The sequence below is a fragment of the Penicillium lagena genome (assembly GCF_028827675.1).
Source record: "Penicillium lagena strain IBT 129212 chromosome Unknown utg000003l_segment0_segment0, whole genome shotgun sequence".
Taxonomy (NCBI): Eukaryota; Fungi; Ascomycota; class Eurotiomycetes; order Eurotiales; family Aspergillaceae; genus Penicillium; species Penicillium lagena.
Window position 1 is genome coordinate 3,177,467 of NW_026623224.1, and position 20,376 is coordinate 3,197,842.

At 49.1% G+C, this 20,376-nt stretch overlaps 11 protein-coding genes across 11 annotated transcripts; 3 read left to right on the plus strand and 8 right to left on the minus strand.

Moving 5' to 3' along the window:
• Positions 1–293: 293 nt before the first annotated feature.
• N7510_006498 (UDP-N-acetylmuramate--L-alanine ligase) lies at positions 294–1,790 on the minus strand (the record flags this gene model as incomplete). Its single annotated transcript, XM_056978424.1, has 1 exon — positions 294–1,790. The coding sequence occupies one exon, from the start codon at positions 1,788–1,790 to the stop codon at positions 294–296; it is 1,497 nt and encodes a 498-aa protein (XP_056834456.1).
• Positions 1,791–2,045: 255 nt separating this feature from the next.
• On the minus strand, positions 2,046–3,074 carry N7510_006499 (putative UDP-N-acetylmuramate dehydrogenase; the record flags this gene model as incomplete). Its single annotated transcript, XM_056978425.1, has 1 exon — positions 2,046–3,074. One exon carries the CDS (start codon positions 3,072–3,074, stop codon positions 2,046–2,048), a length of 1,029 nt encoding a protein of 342 aa, XP_056834457.1.
• Positions 3,075–3,579: 505 nt separating this feature from the next.
• Positions 3,580–4,905, plus strand: udpA (UDP-N-acetylglucosamine 1-carboxyvinyltransferase family protein; the record flags this gene model as incomplete). Its single annotated transcript, XM_056978426.1, has 1 exon — positions 3,580–4,905. One exon carries the CDS (start codon positions 3,580–3,582, stop codon positions 4,903–4,905), a length of 1,326 nt encoding a protein of 441 aa, XP_056834458.1.
• Positions 4,906–6,676: 1,771 nt separating this feature from the next.
• Positions 6,677–8,785, minus strand: N7510_006501 (Zn(II)2Cys6 transcription factor; the record flags this gene model as incomplete). Its single annotated transcript, XM_056978427.1, has 1 exon — positions 6,677–8,785. The coding sequence occupies one exon, from the start codon at positions 8,783–8,785 to the stop codon at positions 6,677–6,679; it is 2,109 nt and encodes a 702-aa protein (XP_056834459.1).
• Positions 8,786–9,796: 1,011 nt separating this feature from the next.
• N7510_006502 (uncharacterized protein) lies at positions 9,797–11,377 on the minus strand (the record flags this gene model as incomplete). The annotated part of the gene is made up of 3 exons (XM_056978428.1): positions 9,797–10,258; positions 10,320–11,044; positions 11,134–11,377. The coding sequence occupies 3 exons, from the start codon at positions 11,375–11,377 to the stop codon at positions 9,797–9,799; spliced, it is 1,431 nt and encodes a 476-aa protein (XP_056834460.1).
• A 183-nt stretch (positions 11,378–11,560) lies between these two features.
• N7510_006503 (uncharacterized protein) lies at positions 11,561–11,761 on the minus strand (the record flags this gene model as incomplete). Its single annotated transcript, XM_056978429.1, has 1 exon — positions 11,561–11,761. One exon carries the CDS (start codon positions 11,759–11,761, stop codon positions 11,561–11,563), a length of 201 nt encoding a protein of 66 aa, XP_056834461.1.
• A 441-nt stretch (positions 11,762–12,202) lies between these two features.
• Positions 12,203–12,667, minus strand: N7510_006504 (uncharacterized protein; the record flags this gene model as incomplete). The annotated part of the gene is made up of 1 exon (XM_056978430.1): positions 12,203–12,667. One exon carries the CDS (start codon positions 12,665–12,667, stop codon positions 12,203–12,205), a length of 465 nt encoding a protein of 154 aa, XP_056834462.1.
• A 613-nt stretch (positions 12,668–13,280) lies between these two features.
• Positions 13,281–14,617, plus strand: N7510_006505 (uncharacterized protein; the record flags this gene model as incomplete). The annotated part of the gene is made up of 2 exons (XM_056978431.1): positions 13,281–13,341; positions 13,395–14,617. 2 exons carry the CDS (start codon positions 13,281–13,283, stop codon positions 14,615–14,617), a joined length of 1,284 nt encoding a protein of 427 aa, XP_056834463.1.
• A 1,017-nt stretch (positions 14,618–15,634) lies between these two features.
• Positions 15,635–16,547, plus strand: N7510_006506 (glutathione S-transferase family protein; the record flags this gene model as incomplete). The annotated part of the gene is made up of 2 exons (XM_056978432.1): positions 15,635–16,377; positions 16,430–16,547. 2 exons carry the CDS (start codon positions 15,635–15,637, stop codon positions 16,545–16,547), a joined length of 861 nt encoding a protein of 286 aa, XP_056834464.1.
• A 369-nt stretch (positions 16,548–16,916) lies between these two features.
• N7510_006507 (ankyrin repeat domain-containing protein) lies at positions 16,917–18,625 on the minus strand (the record flags this gene model as incomplete). Its single annotated transcript, XM_056978433.1, has 3 exons — positions 16,917–17,408; positions 17,465–18,107; positions 18,159–18,625. Coding segments are annotated over 3 exons (1,602 nt in total), but the record flags the coding sequence as incomplete, so codon positions are not given.
• A 387-nt stretch (positions 18,626–19,012) lies between these two features.
• Positions 19,013–20,057, minus strand: N7510_006508 (uncharacterized protein; the record flags this gene model as incomplete). The annotated part of the gene is made up of 2 exons (XM_056978434.1): positions 19,013–19,878; positions 19,931–20,057. 2 exons carry the CDS (start codon positions 20,055–20,057, stop codon positions 19,013–19,015), a joined length of 993 nt encoding a protein of 330 aa, XP_056834466.1.
• Positions 20,058–20,376: the final 319 nt, after the last annotated feature.

Here is a 20,376-nt window from a genome sequence, read left to right on the forward strand (position 1 = left end):
ACATACCTCCCGATCCGCAAGTGTTTGCAAGCAGGCATAACAGCAGCAGTTGTTATACATTACGGTGTTGCTGCCCTCAATTACTGCTCTGACCAATGGGGACGGGTTCCGATTCGACCGTGGGCAGGGCCGGTACTAAGGTAGAAGGTCTTCATCCGGAAACGTCCTAGGTCCTTTATGAGGGGGCATACTTCCAAATTTGATGGGTTGGGAGCGAGAAAAGTTCCGTACCACTGACTTACGACTGTATACGTGAGGAAATAAAACAGCTAGCATTGACTCATTCACCTCGATCATGTCCTACTTCCGTAATCATCCTTCCTCGGGGTTCCGAGCTCTTTCAATTGGCCTGCCAATGCTCGTGCCCAGAGAGTTGAACTACGGAACCCCATGCACACCACAAAATCACCTTCTTGCCCCAGGTGGGACACCAGCTCTGGAAGTGCAGATGGATCTGGCATTGAAATCGCATCCTCACGCCCATGGGAGTGCAGGTATTGAACAAGTGCCTCCCGTGCCTCGGCTGCTGGTATCGGATCAACTCCATCAGCTTGGCCGATAATGATGTGCGCTGAATCTTGAAAAGCCGCCAGGTATTCATCCAGCCACGCCTTGACATTTCTAACTACAATGGTAGGCTGATAGACAGCAATGACTCTGCGCGCACCCGCTTGCTTTGCCATCTTTTGTGTTGCCTTCATCTCTGCAGGGTGTGTGCCGAAATCGTCGATGATTTGAATGCCATTTGCTTCACCTACGTGAATGTAACGGCGATTTGTTCCTTGAAAGCTCCTCAAGGCATAACGAATGCTCTCTAGTCCAATGCCTAGCTCAAGAGCAATGGCAATAGTGGCTAACGCGTTTTGGACGTTATGCAATCCCAGAGCGTTCAAGACTATAGGTCCAATAACCCGCCGAGTTTCATCCTGTCGGTTTCTGACGGAAAGAACGAAGGTGCAGTCCTGCGGATTGTATTCGAGGTTTTCCGCACGGACATCTGCATCCTCTGAAACTCCGTACGTGATAATATTGCGGTCTTGAACCTCAGGGAGGATTTTGCGAACTCCCTGGTCGTCAATGCAAAGGACTGCGAGACCATAGAACGGCACATTCCGCACAAATTGAGAAAACGTTGCTCGCGTTTTTTCTTGTGTGCCATAAAATATTATATGGTCACTGTCAATACTTGTCACCACCGAAATCAAAGCAGGCAGCCGGACTAATGTACCGTCGCTTTCGTCAGCTTCAGCAATCATCCAGTTACCCGAGCCCAGGTGAGCGTTGCTGCCGTATTGAGTGACAACAGCACCTGATATAGTGGTCGGGGAGAGCCCACCGGCTTCTAGCATGCCCGCAACCATGCTAGTTGTAGTGCTCTTGCCATGACTGCCGCCAATGGCAATGGACTTGTGATGGCGCATCAACGAGGCTAACATTTCGGATCTGTGAATCACCGGGATCCGTCGGTCCTGAGCAGCTTTAACCTCAACATTGGTGTCGCCCTTTGTTGCTGCACTTGACACTACCACGAGCTTTGCAGAGCCTAGATGGTCTTTGTCATGGCCGATAAAAACTGTTGCACCCGCGGCCCGCAGTCGGGCGACATTGTCGCTTTCTTTAATATCGCTTCCTTGAACAACATATCCCAGATTCATCAAGATCAAAGCGATCGCTGATTGGCCATGTCCTCCAATGCAGACAAAATGAACAGGGCTGATAGATGGTGGGAACCCAGGCATGTGCACTGGGCGCTCGTAGCGGAGAGCTTCCTTCATGTCTGTAGAATGCATCCTGACGAACCTGGCGGGGGTTTGAGCTGTAGAACCAGAACGAATAGTTACTGGAAAGAAGTTGCTTTAATTTTGTTTTTTTTTTCTCCTTCAGTAGCATTGACCCCTCAGAGGAGTTTGCTGTCATCCACCAGTGACGCTACGGTAGGTAGCTGCATTTAGTCCGATTAGTTCGACCCACATGTTCGTCACTTGGCCGCCCGAAACACGGCTCCAGAATCCTACGTCATCGAAATTTGCAATTTTTGGATTTTTCTATCTAATAATGTTTACTTCAGGCACAAGGCACACTCCAAATTGACAGATAACATCCTTAGTAATCCGATCTGATAGCGCCTTCACTTCATCACCATCTGCCCCTCCAAAATTGACAATAATAAGAGCGTGGTTGTGATAAACTCCAACCCTGCCAATCCGCCTGCCTTTCCAGCCAGAGTTTTCGATGAACCACGCTGCTGGAATGAGGCGAAGCCCATTTGCCTTCGGGAAAACAGGCAGTGCGGGATATTTGCTCTTGATAGACTTGCAAGTAAAATCATCGACGGTAACATTTTGGAAAAAGCTTCCCGCATTACCCAACTCTCTTGGATCGGGCAGTTTGCGTCTGCGGATTAGACATACTACCTCACTGACCGACGATATGGTAGGTGTAGTGATTTCTCGCTCACTCAAAACTTGTTGGACCGAGCCGTATGTGGTATTCAGTCGATGGTGAGGAGCATTGGTAAGCTTTATGGTTATAGTAGCAATCAATACATCCTTTAGGCGCTTGAAAATGCTGTCTCGATACCGAAATTCACATTCGGCCCTCATCATGGTGCGAGTCTGGCCGTCCGCCAAGTCAACAATTTCCACGCTTTCGAGAACATCGCTGAGTTCCACCCCATAAGCACCGATATTTTGAATGGGAGCCGCGCCCACAGTGCCGGGAATGAGGGATAGGTTCTCGATACCACCAAGATTGTGGACGAGACAATAGTCAACCAGCAAGCTCCATGTTACGCCTCCGCCGACCTTGAGCGACGTATGCGTATCGTCTTGAGATATGGTTTCAATTCCGATAATCTCGTTCTTCAGAACAATGCCATCATAGATCTTCTCGGTAAAAAGTAAATTACTTCCCCCTCCCAGGATCATATGGCGATGATTTTGGAACAATGGTGACTGCACGAGCTCGTTGAGACCGGTATTCTGGATACGGACGACATAGCGTGCAGTCACTTGAATCTTGAAAGTGTTGTAGCATTGTAAGCTGACATTTTCCTCCCACTGAACGCTTGACATTTCTGGAATCGTGGTGTTTTGGTATTTCGATGAGTGTTGCAGTTACTGGGGTACTTAGTTGGTAGCCATCGAGCTCGGCAATACGCCGCGAAATTCGTAAAACTTGTGTTTTTTTCCGAATGCTGTCTCGTGCATTTTCATCTGTGTCGATCGCGACTATCTTATCCGTGCCTAGATTAGTCTGCTAAATAGCGCCGGCGGCTGAAAGTCAATCTTGGCCCAAACTGGAGTCATTTCCACGCCAGTCACGCGAGTTATGCAAACTCGCTTTTCGTAACAAAATCCCCAATCACAATCCACTGTAAAGCACAATGGCCCGCTATTGAACGCCATGGCCCGCTATGAAACCTCATGGTTGTCACATCGGTCTGAGCCGAACTTGAAGTTAGCGCGCCCTGCAGAGATCGATCTGGACGGGCCGATCTGATCTTGGAATTCCATTGTGCGAAATATTCTTCCTTAAAGAATATATCAGGACAGCAACATCCGGATCACACCATATGCGATGACAAACATTATAGCCATCGAAGGCGGTCATGACGTTGCGGGAGATATACACGTCTCTGGCTCGAAAAATGCAGGGCTAGCTCTCATGGCCGCCTCTTTACTGGCGTCTGGGCAAAGCACACTTGAGGGGATCCCGCCTGTGTCGGATATTGGCAACATGGGTCAGATTTGCCAGTTTTTGGGCGCAAACGTCATACGCACATCTGATTCCTTGCGGATTGATACGACGAATCTAGGCAGTCGTGAGATCCCAGACCGCCTTACGCGACCCCTACGAGCCTCAATATTGATGCTGGGTCCCCTCATTGCGCGCTTTGGGTTCGCAAAACTATGTCTCCCTGGAGGGTGTTCAATCGGAACACGGCCAATCGAGGAACATGTGAAAGGATTGAAGAAAATGGGAGCTTGTATCAAAGTCACGGGGGGGTCCATTGAAGCTTATGCCCCGTCGGGGTTACATGGGGTAACCATTCAGATGCAGACCCCGTCCGTGACAGGAACCATGAACTTGATGATGGCAGCATGTCTAGCCTCCGGAGTGACATATATCTACAATTCAGCCCGTGAACCCGAGGTGACAGATCTGGCCAACTGTCTCATCAGCATGGGCGTGATGATACAAGAAGGAGTGGGAGCCGATCCTATCACCGTTTTTGGCTGTGATAAGCCCCTACCCTATCAATACAAGGTCATGGAAGATCGAATTGAGGCAGGAACATTTCTGATTCTCGGAGCAATGGCTGGAAATCCTCTGGCAGTGCATAGCTGTACTTCTGAATACCAGACCGCATTGATAGAAAAGCTGCGTGCAGTCGGTGCTCGGGTCGACATCAAGAAAAAATCCATAATTGTCCACAAGGCTATACGTCCCATGGCCGTGGACATCCAGACAGGCCCGTATCCTGCCTACCCGACAGACCTTCAACCGCAATTCATGGCACTACTCTCAATAGCACATGGCACGTCCCGGGTCACTGAGACGGTCTTCGAGGAGCGTTTTAACCAATCCGCTGGACTAATTGCCATGGGAGCGCATATATGCGTTGACGGGCAAGACGCCGTGATATCGGGCGTGAGAGAGCTATCCGGGAGCATGGTAGCTGCAACTGATTTACGCGCTGGTGCTAGTCTAATTATTGCGGCCATCGCTGCCAAGGGTGTCACTGTTATTTCAGGCACTCAGCATATTGATCGGGGGTATTATGGGCTACAGAGCAAATTGGAGAAGATCGGTGTGAATGTGAAGCGGTCTCATAGCTTCGATGAAGGGGCCCGGAAAGTAGAGACTCGGATGACCGTTTCTACTCTCTGCTCCAAGGCGTAGCATCGTGAGCGATACGTTTCCGGATACTTATTTTTATATCGTTGTCAGAGGGTTCAGTGGTGGCTTCTTAGAGCTGAGTCGCAACATTCACATCGTCTGGTTTGATATGTGGTTGACACGGATTTTTCCAAGTATGAGGATTGAAGAAAGATACAACTGCATCCGATATAGCTAAAGAGGAACCACTTCGTGGAGACACTCTGCGCAGGATTTTAGAAGTAGTAGAGCACAGCGTACGATGACTGGCCCCACTCAATATCGGGTCTCTCACCCCGTCAGTCAAGTCAGCCTACCCTTCCCCCATAATCCCAATGTACCAGTTCGCATTGCTTGTGGAATTGTGAAAATCCTTCATGGTAACTATCCACGAAGTATCGGGCTAGCAATAACGGCACTCATTAAATGCGGGAATTTTCCCTTTGGTGAATGATCGAGGAAAGCCACATTATAAAGAGAAGAGCAGCCATAGCTCCCAGGCCAAGAACCCTGGTCTTTATATAACTGGTCGTTTCAGCGGACGTTTAACTCTGTGTTTAACAGTGCACTAGTGATATGTGGTTTAGAGTTGAAGAACAAAAAATCATACATAACTCATTTATATGTTGTACCTCCCTTCTTCGAGCAGTATATTTCGGCTTTCAATCTAATAATACGTAATTAAACTCGGCTGTCTCAAAACATTTCAGCGATAAACTCTATGGTGAGGCAACGCCGCGTCCTGGCCTACAGCTGTGAGAAATTGGTTAACTATTCAAGTCTCTTCTACTCGATAGTAATTTGTCTTTCTATTGAACATATACCATTCATTTCCTCCCGCACCCTTGAATATTAGCGTTTGTGGAGCTGCGATAATGTAACCACCAATACAACTACGCACGCCCCCTAGTCTTCGGTAGGCGATCAACAGTCCGACCAGCCAACGACATAGCCTTCCCGTAGATCTTGATCGACATGATCAACGCATTTTTGTTCCGGTTTCCCCTTTATCTCGCAGCGAAAGTTTGAGTCCCTTGGCAGAGCATCTCCGGGCCCTGATGATGCGGTTTCTCCAGGACTACACAAAACGTCACCGCAAATTACCTCTGGAATGCAGGTGAGCTCTTCAAGATCCAAGTCAAGAAGACTAATGTTTGAAATATGATCTTCCGTAGAATGATGTGAATCACGAGGAGTGAAGGCGCTCGTGGGTGAACACAGAAAGGATCCGGTGACTTGGTCTTGCAACAAACCGTGGGAAGAGTCTTGATTGCCGTAATTTTGAGAACTGCAAGAATTGCACATCTGCTGCGAGTAACTCGAGTCACCTTGGGTAGTAATGTCAGATATAAGTGACAAAGTGTCATTCCCAGAGTACGATGCATTAAACGGCCCTTTCAAATGGTCGCTGTAATGGTCATTGTAACCGAAATCCTCCGAAGACATCCTAAAAGGCTGAGTACTGTGAGGACACGGTGGTGATTTGTGTATCGGATTCGGATCTGGACGAATTTCAGTTGAGGGAAACTGCACCTCCGGCGAGAACGCTTTTGGCTTGGACGATGAACAGTTATTGGATATTGGAAGAGGAAATTTCAAGCCCGTGGTAATGAGGTACTTTTGTATCACCGCAATGCTTAGGCATTCCAAAGCCTGTTGGTATTCTCCTGCCATAGAACATTTGGCCACGAGATCATTCAAAACAGATGCTCCGGTGAGAATCGTATAATCTATATCATTCAGAGACTAGTGATTCGTCAGCAATACGAAAAATAGTTACAGATTTACATAAGCGCTAGAGACACATACGTATTTTCTGCGAACCTGTGGTGAATGCCAAATTGCAAAGAGGAAAAGACTGCCTAGATAAATGTAAGCTATTACGGATCAATGGAACAATATCAGTTGACAGGCACTTACTAGCTTGGAAAATGCTTTGCGATGCCAAATACGTAAAGTAGGCGAAGCGACCTTGGCGCATGATACGATGTATGTGAAGAACATTCTGACCGGCCTCGGCTACCGCTAAGCAGATTCGATGTTCATCTTCATTCTTTCCACAGAATTGCTGTCTCCTGAGTCGAGAACTGGTCGAATTGGAGGATTTCAAAAGCTCATTCGGATCCACGAAATTCCGTCGATAAAGCATGATAATGCTATTCCAATAGTCAAGCTCCATGTAAAGAATAGGAAATCGGACACCCGTAGCCTCTGCTGATGGTACGGAGATTCTCCAGTGATTAAGACGCCGAAGCATATTTTTTTGCCAGGAAGCAAGCGACTCAAATCCACGAAGAAACAGAGAGTGCCTTTTCTCACCGGCAGAACTGAGAGACGCCTGGCATATGGTGCGCTCGTGGTAGAAGACATCGTGAATCTCCGATTGAAGTTTTCTGAGCTTGAAAAAATGGCAAGCGACAAGTTTGTAGCTCGGCAAATTGTCTGGTGGAGATATTAATCCCGATTTGGAGATATACTTGTCGTCAAAACAAGAAGGGAAATCGGTCGTGATAATCTGATCCGGAATGCTAAATGGTCGTCCAGTATACGGAGTAATAAGACGGTCAAGGCTGTACACGCACCACCACAGACGTCGTCGTAAGTCGAGATTACAGTCGGAGTGGGCTGTTCTGTCCTTGTGGGAGGGTTGGCCGCTAAGATGGGTGTCATGCGTAGCCCCTCTGCTCGAGCCGTTCTCATTTTGGAAACCAAGATCCACGGCCAAGTCAACTGCCACTCTGGCAATATATCCTAAGCTCGGAACGCCTGGCCTGACTAAAGCAAAGCTGGCGAGCAGTAACACAGCCTGTAACTCTTGAAGTCTACCAACTTCGCCTTTTTGGCATTGAGAACCCAATGAAACCTCCAGATGAAACATAGCGGAAGAGTAATACTCTTCTGGCTTGTATTCTTGTTCCGATACCTTTTGTCGCTTTCTGTCACCAAATCCAGAAGACAACCGCCAACCACGAAGATTCTTCTCTGCTAAAGGCGTTCTGGTATCATGAACAACGCCAGAGCCTATTGCGTACACGATGTATATAAAGAAAAGACTGTAGGGCGAGAAATCCTCACGAGTAGAGTATACATCGTGAAGCAGAGTCATGAAATCGTCTCGGTGCAGTACTGGCATGTGCGGGTTCACATATTCGAAATACACGTCCACCAGTTCGTTTGCTATATCTCGCTCGGGGAGCGAGGTGCAGGCTCTACCTGATTTTCCTGCCTGAAGGCCAAAGAACGAATCACGAATAATTTTGGCTTCATCAGTCCCAGTTTGCAATCCATTTCCCCTGCTGTCGTGACAAGCAGAATTTCCCCCTGGCTTGCGCACGGCATCCATACTCCTTTCCCTCTTGCCGAGACTCCTTACACTTCCAGATCGTGGCACCCGCTCAGATTTCTCCAATGCAGTGCCGGCCATCGAGCTGCCTGGATTGTTTTGCGAGAACACCACATCGAAAGAGCACCCGCTCCCCTCAATTTCATCTTCGTCATAAGCAACTGCTGGCTTGAAGCTGATATTGTGGTCTACTAGCACCTTTTCCAGGTAGTTGACACGATGTTCGAGAAAGTACACATAGCTGCGAGGGATCTCTTGCTTGGTGATCAGATCGTATCCTACACAACGAAGTCCTGCCTTTTCACAGGGCTGACACTGTGGGAGCTGTTGATCACAGCGGTGTTTGCGTAACCGACAACGATGGCACGCCGATACATTGCGAAAGGATGAGGTCGGACCTAATGCCAGGATATTGTTGGGGGCAGGATCCGATACAGGGATCAAAGGAATAGCGCTCAGGCAATCGTCGAATTCATGCGGAGAGAGGTCTGCAGGGGTGTGGCTGTGCACCTGATTGGCTGGCCTATCGTGCGCGGCAGGCGAATTTGCAAGTTTTGGCATGACAAGAGAAAATAGCTGCTTCAAAAGCAAAGGTGGGCAAGGGAATAGTAAGGCAAGAAGCAGGTGTTTGAAAAAGGATCTCGCTTTAGAACAGTGCTTTCGCTGCAATACCAGTAGTGCGCAATTCCGGGCTTAAAACTGTTGGAAAGGTGCGAGAGCCTTCGGAGTGGGTATGAAGGTGGCATTGTAGCCCGAGGCAACTGATGGAGTTATTAGATTGCCGAGAGCATCCAATGATGATGGATAGAAACCATGTGGACGCTGGTGTATGACCGCACAAGGAGAGGGATTGACACGAGAAGCACGTTGTTGGGGTACCCATTACTCGATTGAAATCTGCTCACCATGGTGGGCAGAGAGGGAATAGCGTCGTTATCTATCGATTACTCGATTTGAATGTGTGAAAACCCAGACGATAAAGGAGGGGTTTGGGATCCAGGTGCAACGATTACTCGATAGAAATATAAGCGTGGCCTCAAGGCGGTCTGTGCTGCACGAAAGAGGCTTTCCGCGGGAAACCAAAGGGATAATAACGTGGAGCTAGTGAAGGGTGCAGGCGATGATGCCACGAGGAGGAAGTATAGGGATGACTAGTACCAAGACGAACAAGGCTGCAGGAAAATAGCACATATCCCTGCACGACCAAAGACAACACTAGGCTTTCTCGGACCGGATAAGGAGGCCAATTAGTCTGAGCAAAGTTGGAGATGAAATGGATTACGGTGGAGACTGCATGATCGGCTGTCGGGGTCAATCTATCGGGCGAGGAAGGATGTGGATAGGAGAATATGAAAAAGTTTCTCGGGAGCCAAGGTCAGGATAATTCATACAATATACAAATTCGCATTCCCAACAAAATTTCATGTTTGATTCGTCTATCATTTAATTCATCTATCACTTAATCGGCTTATAGGATAGAGGGTGACTCGATGTAGGCTTAACTCAGAATCCACCATGGCTGAATTCGGTGGATACGGATCCTTGCGATCCACTTGAATCCAGTAGTCCCACTCACGCTTCCTCCACTCTCTCCACTTCCTCTACTTTCTTGCCGTCATCGGGAGCCATGTGATTCATTTCATAGGGGATTTCGTTCCAGGTGGCGCTCGTGGCGGGGATAGGAACAGCCCGTGTTAAGACCCAGTAAACGGCCCCGGACACAATGAAACCAGAGAAGTAGTTGACTTCGTAGATATACTGTGCACCGATTGGGACGTCGACCCCCACAGCGCCGGCAAATCCAACAATGTTGATCAAAATGCCGCAGAGGTAGGCTGCATACCCGTGCCAAGAGACACCGCAGGTGCTATAGTACGGACCGTCTTTTCGAGCACTGTAAAGCTCTTCGATATTGAGGTAGCCCTTGCGAACTAAATAGTAGTCGCTGACCATCACACCTGCAATGGAGGAAAGAAACACCGAGTATGCAGAGAGGTAGAGGGTGAACTTGCTGGACGAAGAAACAAGTGTCCACTAATTCCATATGTTAATACTTGACCGCAGTAAAGTCGCTGGGCCTGTAGATTTTACCTACCGGACACATGGCGAGGCCAATCGCTGCACAAATATAGCCACCACGTCGGATTGTACAGAACCGTGGAAGTAACGCAGTCAGGTTTGTCCCGGCTGACACTGAATTTGCAGCAATGTTCGTTCCAAGTTGAGCCAGCGCGAAACCGCTCGAGATGACAAAAATGCCAAACCGTTCCGCTGAGCTGGCACCCTGTAGGAACATCCCCAAAAGAGTGAGGGGGTTCCATACTGGTTTATCGAAGATGACGCTTGAGGAGGAGGACACTATAATGCCAATAAATGACGTGACAGCGAATCCCATTGGGATCGTGATCAACTGCGCCCATAGTGCATCCTTCGGTTTGCGCGCATATCTCGCAAAGTCGGGGTTGTTGATAACCAAGGCTGCGAAATTTGCAATGCAATTCATGATGCTCTTCACAATAGCCCAGCCAAAAGCGCTACCATGGGCAGTGTTGGGCTGAGTGATGATAGGGCCTAACCCATGAGCCCGAGCAATGGCCCAGCCGAAGAAAGCAACAGCGCATGCGGGGGAAAAGTAGGCTTTGACTGTAAACAAATGCCGTATCTTGTAAATGGGAAACCAGAGAGCAGGCAGGGATATTAACCAGAACAGGAAGAAACTGGTGAATTGCTTAGTGGTGACACCGGCTCCTTCCGGGATCGTGTTGGGCAAGTCGTTGTAGCTAGGCCAGATCGATTCGATCATCAAGCTCACACATTGGCCTAAGTTTTCAATCAATTTTCAAGCAAGATGATGGATGGATAAATATAGTACCTCCGAGATATGTCTGGGTACAGGTAGCATAAGCAACGTTCGTTCATAAAACGATCAGTACGACTCACTTGAACACCATACCAAATCACCGCCATTGCAGCACGGTTTATAATGGGCCAAAATGACCCCCAGATTCCAAATGAGGCGCGGTTGGTCACAGCAAAAGGTATGCGATAAATAGCACCAATGCGGCCCATGGCGCATACAAATATTGCAGCAAGTGTGTAACCGACCCAGACACAAATCCATGACTGCCACCAGGACAGGCCATCCACGATCATGGAAGATGAAATCATCCACGTATTCTAAGACCAAGTTTGGACGGTTAGCTAGATTTGTATGCGTCACCAACAGGGCCGGCCAAATGAAAATATCCTGAATGAGTACTTACAACATTCAGAGAATCAGCAATCCAAAACGCAACAAAATTGAGCCATCTCCATTGCCGACGTTCTGGCTCCACTTCACGGGGCAATGTCAGCTACGATGCTTGATCTCAATGTCATCCCCTTCACCCACCCGCTACGGGTTGCTGACATCGAGGTGTTTCGAGGCATCATCTCACCTGGCCGAAGATCATCATTGGTCAGCATCAATTCGGATGTCGAGAGCCCCGGCTCTGTGGGCACCTGTAGCTTCCCAATCCAATGCTTGACATGCTTCATGTTGACGGCAGTGCAATACTAATCACGAAAATCAGGGAAGGAATCTTCGACGATATAAATGTGAGTCGACGGCCCTGCAATTGGAGGCACACCGTGTCTTTAATATCCTGATCCAGCTTTTATCCGCGGGAAAGAAAGGAACATCATTCCTGCAGATCTCCACGTCCAGTGGCCAACCTTGCGATCCCGGCACATGTGAACTTTAACCCCGCATTCCGATTGTTCTCCATCGTCTCCACGGCCCCATCGAACTTAGGTAATAGATTGAAGATTCGGCAATTGATCGGACTATTAGTTATAGACGATCGGACGATGACCAATCCTTATTCGGGTGCATCCCTCATGAAATTGAACTATGCTACTAGTAGTCGCTCCCAGCTGAGTAGAACAGGTGCTCGTCGAGATGAGATCGGCGTCGATCCGATCCCACGTATCACTATTTCAGTCTGTGCAGTTCGATGTGAGACGCTCATGGGGGTAGTGGGTTGCGATGACGGTGTCGACAATTTGTTCCGGATAATCGGCGATCAGGCGCGTGTGCAGCCCGGCTAACGTGGCGGATTTGGGTGGATACCACACGCTATACAGGGACCGTTCGTCGGCGCATTCGCCCAGAATGAGGCGCAGGTTGCGGGCGAGGAGCTTGCGTGCAAACTCACCATTGTCGAAGGATGAAAAGATGGTTGGGAGGATGAAGCCTCCCGCTGCTCTCGGCTGGAATTGGTGCACTTGAATGCTGTTTGCTGTATCTAGGAGCTGCTGGGGTGTTGTGGATAGGAGACGGGAGATCTTCTCGGTTACCGAGAGAGTCAGGGGGACGTTCAGCGTGGATAGGAGCTGGTCGAATTGTATTTGGGTCTCGGCGGGACCCTTGGACTGCACCGCGGACTCTTGTACCCGACGCATGCCTAGCGGATGATGGCATTGTCGTCGGGTTGGCGGAGGCCATATCCGACCTGATAAGACGGAATTCGCACCTGGATCGTAATCACAGTATCTCTCGGTGTCCCATCCGAAATGAAAGTAACGGATATTGAGGTATTAAGAGGTGCTGCTTGTTTATCTTATCTGCGGAATACCCAGAGATAGTGATATCCGGATTGCGTCCAAGCAAATGAATGTTTTCCGTCCACTCCATCGCCAGCCTTTGATCCCAGAATCCGAGATTCCCCACCAATTCCCCGACGGAGGCGGCCTCCTGCTCCAATTCCTTTCAGTAAAGGAACCCGCACAAGCTCACTCTGTACATCGGCAGGACTATCACGCACTGGAACCATTCCGATCGGTGACAGATTTATCCCCGGACCCGGGGTCTCTCGCAAACACACAGCTCCAGCTTGGCGGCCCAAGATAAGGGGCAAGATAAGGGGCATGGGTCATGGGATTCCCCGCACGTCAAAGCACGAGGCACCCGGACCTTTAAAGCGATGGATCTCCAGCGTTCTCAGGGGAAATCATGGCTGTTTTCGCCATTCTCCTCCTCTTCTAAGATATCCATCTCTGTCGGACCGCTATAGGCATGGAAATTCTGAATCGAGACGAGACCTTCTGGGCTCCGGGAACGGTTGCACTGGAAGACAGTAAGAGAAGCACTGTCCAGTTCTGAATCGCAGGGAGTGGCTCACACATCCAGTTCACCGAACAAGAGACCAGGTAGTTCTCTTCCCCACACCCTCAGCTGACCCTAATGATCCACTCAATTGGTCCACGGCTCGCAAAGCCCTCAATTTCACGCTGGTGAGCTTCTTTGTCCTGTGGACCTTTGTTCAGCTGGACATCGGCTTCACCGCATGGGGCCCCATGGAAACAGAGCTCGGCATGAGTGTTGACATTTTGAATGCTGGCGCCGCCGTCAATTACGGGGGTCTTGCCGTGGGATGCATCTTTTTTATTCCTTTGGTCCATAAATTCGGCCGTCGGCCGATCTACATTCTCAGCTCTGCTCTCCAATTTGCATCATGTATCTGGCAGGCCCGAACTAACACCGTCGGGGATCTTATTGGAAGCAACTTGATTTCCGGGCTGGGAGGTGCAATTAGCGAGATCGTCGTGCAGATCACTGTTGCTGATATGTTCTTCGTTCATGAGCATGCCACGATGAATGGATGGTTTGTCATCTTCCAATCCACGGGGGCCTTCCTCGGTCCCGTCGCTTCGGGGTATATCGTAGTATCACAGGGATGGAGATGGATGTGGTGGTGGTGCGTGATATTCTTTGGAGTGACCCTGCTCTGCGTGGTTTTTCTTTTCGAGGAATCGAAGTACATCCCCGAGGTCAACGGTCAGGGTGTTTCTTCCGCGCTTCAATTGGGTTCGGCAGATGCCCCAGAACCAGGTGTCAAACACAAAACATCAATCGGTAACGAGGATGCCAAAAAGACGGCGACAACTCGAGTCGCTACAAATCCTGAATTCGAGCTGAAGTCATATCGCCAGCGAATGGCCTTGGTCACCGTAACTAACGAATCGCTCTGGCCTCATTTCTACCAGCCAATCATCACGTTATTTACCTTCCCGGCTGTTGCATACGCGGCCATCACATACGGAGCCACCTTGAGCTGGTTTGCCATCATGACTTCGCTCCAAGCCTCCTACATGCTCCTGCCTCCATACAACTTCGACGCAATAGGCGTTGGCTTGATGAATGTTGCGCCCTTTGTTGGCGCCGTCTTGGGCTTCCCCTGTGGCGGATACTTGAGTGACAAGTCCATTTTGTGGCTGTCTAAGCGCAATGGCGGAATCTACGAGCCAGAGATGCGTCTCTGGCTTGCTCTTCCCGTGGCCATTATAAGCCCCGCGGGCATTTTGATGTTTGGCCTCGGGCTTGCTTATGTGAGTTTTGCTGGCTCAACATGATTTTGGGACATAAACCTAACATACGTTATAGGGCGTGCACTGGGCTCTTCTTGCTGTCGGGTTTGGCTTCTTTGGTTTCGCCTTGGCCTCCGTTAGCGGTATCTCTCTTTCGTACCTGATGGATTGTTATCAGGATGTGAGTATTCCCTCAACGCTACGAAAACTATCCAGCCAGGCTAGGCCTGAGTCGCTAATGTTCCGTTGTGATAGATTATTGGAGATGCCTTGGTGGGAGTTATCTTTATGCGAAACATCCTTTCGGTCATTGTCCTCTTCGTACTGACGCCGTGGGTCAACGGCATGGGTATGCAAAATTTGCATATTCTTGTCGCAATTGTTGCCTTTGTTCTTTTGTTGATTCCGATACCGTTGCTGATTTGGGGTAAGAAGGCCAGAGTTGCTACTGCAGCCAGATATAGGAAGATGGCCAAAAATCAGGTAAGTCATCGGACAGTATAGCTTTCTTCAGAAATTTAAAATATCTTCTCAATATTATCCTAATTCACTGAGACTTCCATCGGTTATCTGATCTTTGTATTGGAAGTCCTACCTTGATACGGTAGAACTTAGTACTAGCATCACAATAATTATCGGACAGCCTGCGGAGAGGGAAGCAAGGCAATAATTGCAAAGGAGCGTCAGATTAAGGCAGAGGGTACAAGAAGAAGAGCAAATGAATATAAATGATCCATACACCGAGTGGCGCAGTGGAGACTAGTAAGAGAATAATCTCCGACACTCGATGTAAGGAAGGGGAAAAGCAAGCGAGGGAGGGACATGGCGGTCGGACTATATAGGATCACAGCGAACCAGTTTTCAACGAGGGTGCCAAAAATAGCTTTGTCCTAAGAGGGTGAGCGAGGCTGAACGAGGATGGGTTGCGGCGGCCGAGTGGGTCGTTTCGGCCCATCGATCATAAAGTAAGCAGTAAGCAGATCTCGAAAGGGGTGACTTTGCCCTGCTGGAAAAAGGCTGAGCAGCCCTTCCTCCTCCTTACTTTTCATCACCGCTTCCACCATGTCGTCTTGCGATTCAAACCTCCGTTTTACCCTCTTCCGGGGGTTTCCCGGCACGGGCCACTACACCTGGTCCCCCTTTGTAACCAAACTCGAGGCGCGCATGCGTTTCTCGGGCATCTCCTATCGCACCGAATCAGGATCACCGAGAACTGCACCACGAGGCAAACTTCCATACTTGACTATCGAGTCGGATGACAATCAACCACCCCAGACGATTTCAGATTCCGCCTTAATAATCAAAGGTTTCGTGGAAAACGGCATGATGGAAGACCTGAACGCGCAACTTAGTCCGGCAGAAAAGGCACAAGACCTCGCCTTGCGCGCACTTCTTGAAGACCGTCTCTATTTTTTCCAGGTGAGTGAATCATCGCTTGGATCTGGCTGCCTTGTACTCACCCTTGGGCAGGGCCATGAAAAATGGATCCAGAACTTCTATAAACAGCGCGATCATGTCTTTGCCGCTATGCCTTACCCCATGCGTGTTGTGATTGGGTACCTAGCCTACCGGAAGACGACGCAGACGCTTTACGGCCAAGGGACTCTGCGGTTTTCGCCCGAAGAGATCAGTTCATTCCGAGATGAGATCTGGGCTAACCTCAATGGACTTATCACTGCCGCGAAGCTCCAAAGATCAGGCAAGGATGACAAGGAAGACCCATTCTGGGTCTTAGGGGGAGATAACCCAACGGATGCTGATTCTGTGCTCTTTGGATTCATTGTCGGGACGCTGATCTGTTGCTCGTTAGTATCTCTCATGTTTTTTTTCCAATGGTGTCGACTAACTCGCTACTAGATGTCCGGAGTCGCAGAAGACAGTCAAATCCTTTCCTGTCCTGGTGGAGTATGCAACCCGTATCCATGATCGCTTCTTTCCCGACTATACCTTCTCGGACGGAACTGCGTCTCGTTGATGCCATAATTGTCCTCAAATCACATATGTACAGTTGATAATTGAGAAGAGATAAACCGGAAACAAGCAAGTCAATACACAGTATCTGCGATAGAGCACGGATTTTGTGAACATCTAATCACCTTCAAACCCCTGTAGAACAAGTTCATTATTATTGTTCTTGACGACTCGATTTTCATAACAAGGGAAAGTCTTTTGACTGCTGTTAGGCAGATAAATCTATTCGTATATTCATCCAGTCATAACCACACCGAAAGAGTGCGAAATTCTCCCAAGTCCCTTTCACATCATTCATAGCGACATTTGCTCGGGAGATACTAGGACAATTCAGCCATAAGGACAACCCTAATTGTATCTAGGGATGACTTACACTCGCAAACGCCGCTGTGGAAGGTTCCACACTCCAACAGCGAGGAGAAGCTTTAGCACGATCTAGCACCTGCTGAAAAGAGAGACCATCGATATTTTTGGTTGCCATACTAGAGGGGCCACGTTTGCAGAGGATGTCGATAGCTGCCAACTTCTGGTTTCGTGCTGCTTTGTGCAGCGGCGTCTCCTGAAGAAAAGTATCCTGGACTTCAATAGTGGCTTTATACTCGAGGAGTTCTTTTATGCCTTCGATCCATCCGTCCGCCGCTGCTATGTGGAGCGGGGTTATACCTTCAACCATGCGCATGTCGGGGTCAGCTCTGTTCTTAAGCAGCATATGCACAAGGTTCTGTCGTCTGCCTTGCACTGCATAATGTAGCGGAGCCATGTTCGTCTTGAAGGCTAGGGCGTCCATGCTGGCGTTGTGGCTGATCAGGAATCGTAACATCTCTTCATGGCCTTGGAGCACTGCTTCATGGATTGGAGCCAAGCCCTGCTCAGATATTATTAGGCTGATGAATTAGTGAATCAGCCCAGGTTATCACTCACATTGATGTGTGTTCGCGAATTAATGTCAGTCCCAGCTTTCAGCAGTCGCTTTGCTACCGGCAGATGATTGTTCCTAACAGCTTCATGCAGCGGTGATCTCCCTCCACCTGTGCGTGCATTGGGGTTGGCACCGTATCGCAGAAGCAGCTTTACAACTTTGGAATGGCCCTGTGCTGCCGCAGCATGAATTGGGAATATTCCGGTGGCGAAGATGATGTGTTGATTGTCTTCGCGGGAATGGCTCAAGCTATAATTTTGAATGGACACCGAGGCGCCATGCTGAAGGAGCATGTCCACGATCTCTAGATTGCCCATTGCAGCGGCAACCGTCAGCGCTGTGTTTCCATCGTCATCTTGTACATTGACATCGATATGCGGTAGCGTGTCCTTGATCAAGGGAACCAAGTTACTGCGTACGAGTCTGATGATCTTGGTTGCTGTGGCCGGACTATTTTCGGGCAGTGGTTGTATTTCGCCACTGCCATCGGTTTTATTGTCGTTAGTCGGTTTTTTGAAAATTCTCGGTCGACGGTGCAGACGATTCATAGAATTGGAGAATCGAGTTAGGGCTGTGCCAGCATCGTCCTTTGGAGATTTAGTCGGTCGCCATAAGCCAGCAGTGACTGCTTTCAAGCAGATAACCCTTCAGAAATTAGTCCATGGAATAAGTCAGTTGAGCCCAGTTTCAACATACATTGTAACATTCTGCATCGCCGTGGCCAAAGTCAGCTTCGCCCGTTCCAACTCCCCGACCGAGTCAAGCACTTCACTGCGCTTGAAATACCATTTGACATGCCTGAAATCAATGTGCTGTTCGGCTAAGAGATTATGCTTCCGATTACCCGTCTCCTGTGCTCGGGAATAATGTCCCAGCTTTTTCTTGACGCTCAGACAGGCCTCGCGGCAGTTCCTAATGGGCGAGTGCAGCGTATCCAACGCCAACCGTATGTCCGAATCGGCCTTAACAACGGTCTGCACCTGCTCTTTACATAGTGAGGTATGTAAACTGTGCACCAAGGCGTAAATTGCTTTGACATCATTTCTAATGGTCTGGATCTGATTGCCAGCCTCACTCACTGTGGACAGGAACTGGATCAATTCCAACAAGGTCTTGGTGGTGAACTCGACGAGCGAAAAGAAAGTGACCACGGCTTCTGCCATAGTGATGCTCTATTCTGAAAAATTCGTGAACGAGGTTCTCCTAAATGTTGCGGCAGCTGCCAGCATTTTTATAATAGTTTCTGAACGCCGACTACTGCTCGTACGAGCAATTTTCATAGCTGCCGAATACCGATTCCTGCTCAGCCGCAATTAATTACAGCCCCCAGAGACTATTGCAGGGTCGGTCTCAGAAATTTTCATCTGAGTTGTGGTCCAACGACTGACTAGTAGCATAAAGAGCCTAGTTCGAGAAGCCCAAGTATAGTATACAGGAGCTCGGTGTAAACCTCAACGTGATTGGCGCAGACAGACAACGTTATTTCAGGTCAGATCTAAAAACATCTCACTCGCATAGTGATCTAACCCGATGAAGGCATTTGTTCCTCATCATAATTTCCCCGTCACGCCATCCTGAATCACTTCCAACTTGGCCATCAATTCTCTCCACAGGCGCTTTTGCGCCACTGCGCCTTCGTGGCTATGCACCAGCGACGCAGTCGGACTCACCTGGCAATTATTGAGGTAGTGGCTATGCGTATCGGCGAGGGCACTCGCTGCGTGTACCAGCGTGCGCGAGCCCTGTTCCGCCGTTCGCGCCAGAGCCTTCTTCAGTATTTTCATTTGTAAGTTCCCTCCCTCGCGCGCTAGGTCGCTCTCACAGAGGCCGGGGTTGAGCATGTTGATGGTAACCGGGTACTCCTCGCGCGGGCGGCGCTCGGCCATCTCCCGAACCGCAAAGATCTCCATCAGCTTGCTGAGCGCGTACCGGTCGCTCAAGTTGGCTTTGCTCTTATCCTTCAGATGATTGAAGATCCCCTCGGGCGCATCCTTCTCTGGAAAATCGATAAACATATGCGCGTCGCTGACGACGAATGTCAGGTTGGGCCGGGTGCTGTACTTCTTTGCCGTTTCTCGCATTTTTGGTAGAAGTAGAAAGGCTAGCAGGATGGTTGACACCACGTTCGCCGTGATCATCTGTTCGTTGTCCTCCGCTATGTTCCAGGTGAGGGAGGCCACGCTGGCATTTTCTAGTAGAACATCAATTCGGTCTAACTCGGTCGTTGCGCGCAGGCCGAATGCTTTCACACTGTCATAGCTAGATAGATCCAGCCGCCAGACCTCAATGACAGATGGGCCGCATCTCGTGGATCTTCTCAGGATTGTCTTGGCTTTCTCTCCTTTTGAAACGGACCGTACTGCCATGATAAGTTTTTTCGCGCCAAGTTTGATGATATGGCGCGCTGCCTCAAATCCTGGAAAACAGTCAGTGTAGGCTTGTTACATTTCAAATTTGAATGTACATACCAAGACCGCTATCCGACCCAGTGATAATAACCGTCCTCCCTTTAAACGAGCGCGTAGGTTTAGGCAAACGAGTGAATAGCTGTCCATAGATGAACTTGGGTAGGTATCCTGGCGTATCCCCAGGCATGGTGGCGGATGGAGTATACAATTTGGTGAAAAGGGAATAGAATCCGTGAAGATTGGAGGTTGTCTCTGTTGAAAAAGCTGCCATTCACGGGTTGACAAGTATAAGTAGCTACCCCAAACACTGAACCACCACGGTACAGGGCTCGCTCACTATTTACAAGTATGTATCTTCATTCTATCTGACGTGGGGAATGAAAACAAGCCGTCTCCACAGTGAGGCCAAGCATTCCACCGGGGCCCAATGAGCTCCCATCAGCCTAATCCGTAGACACGAATCAAGATTGCGATTTGAATATTAATGAGGTTCCCAGGATAAGGAG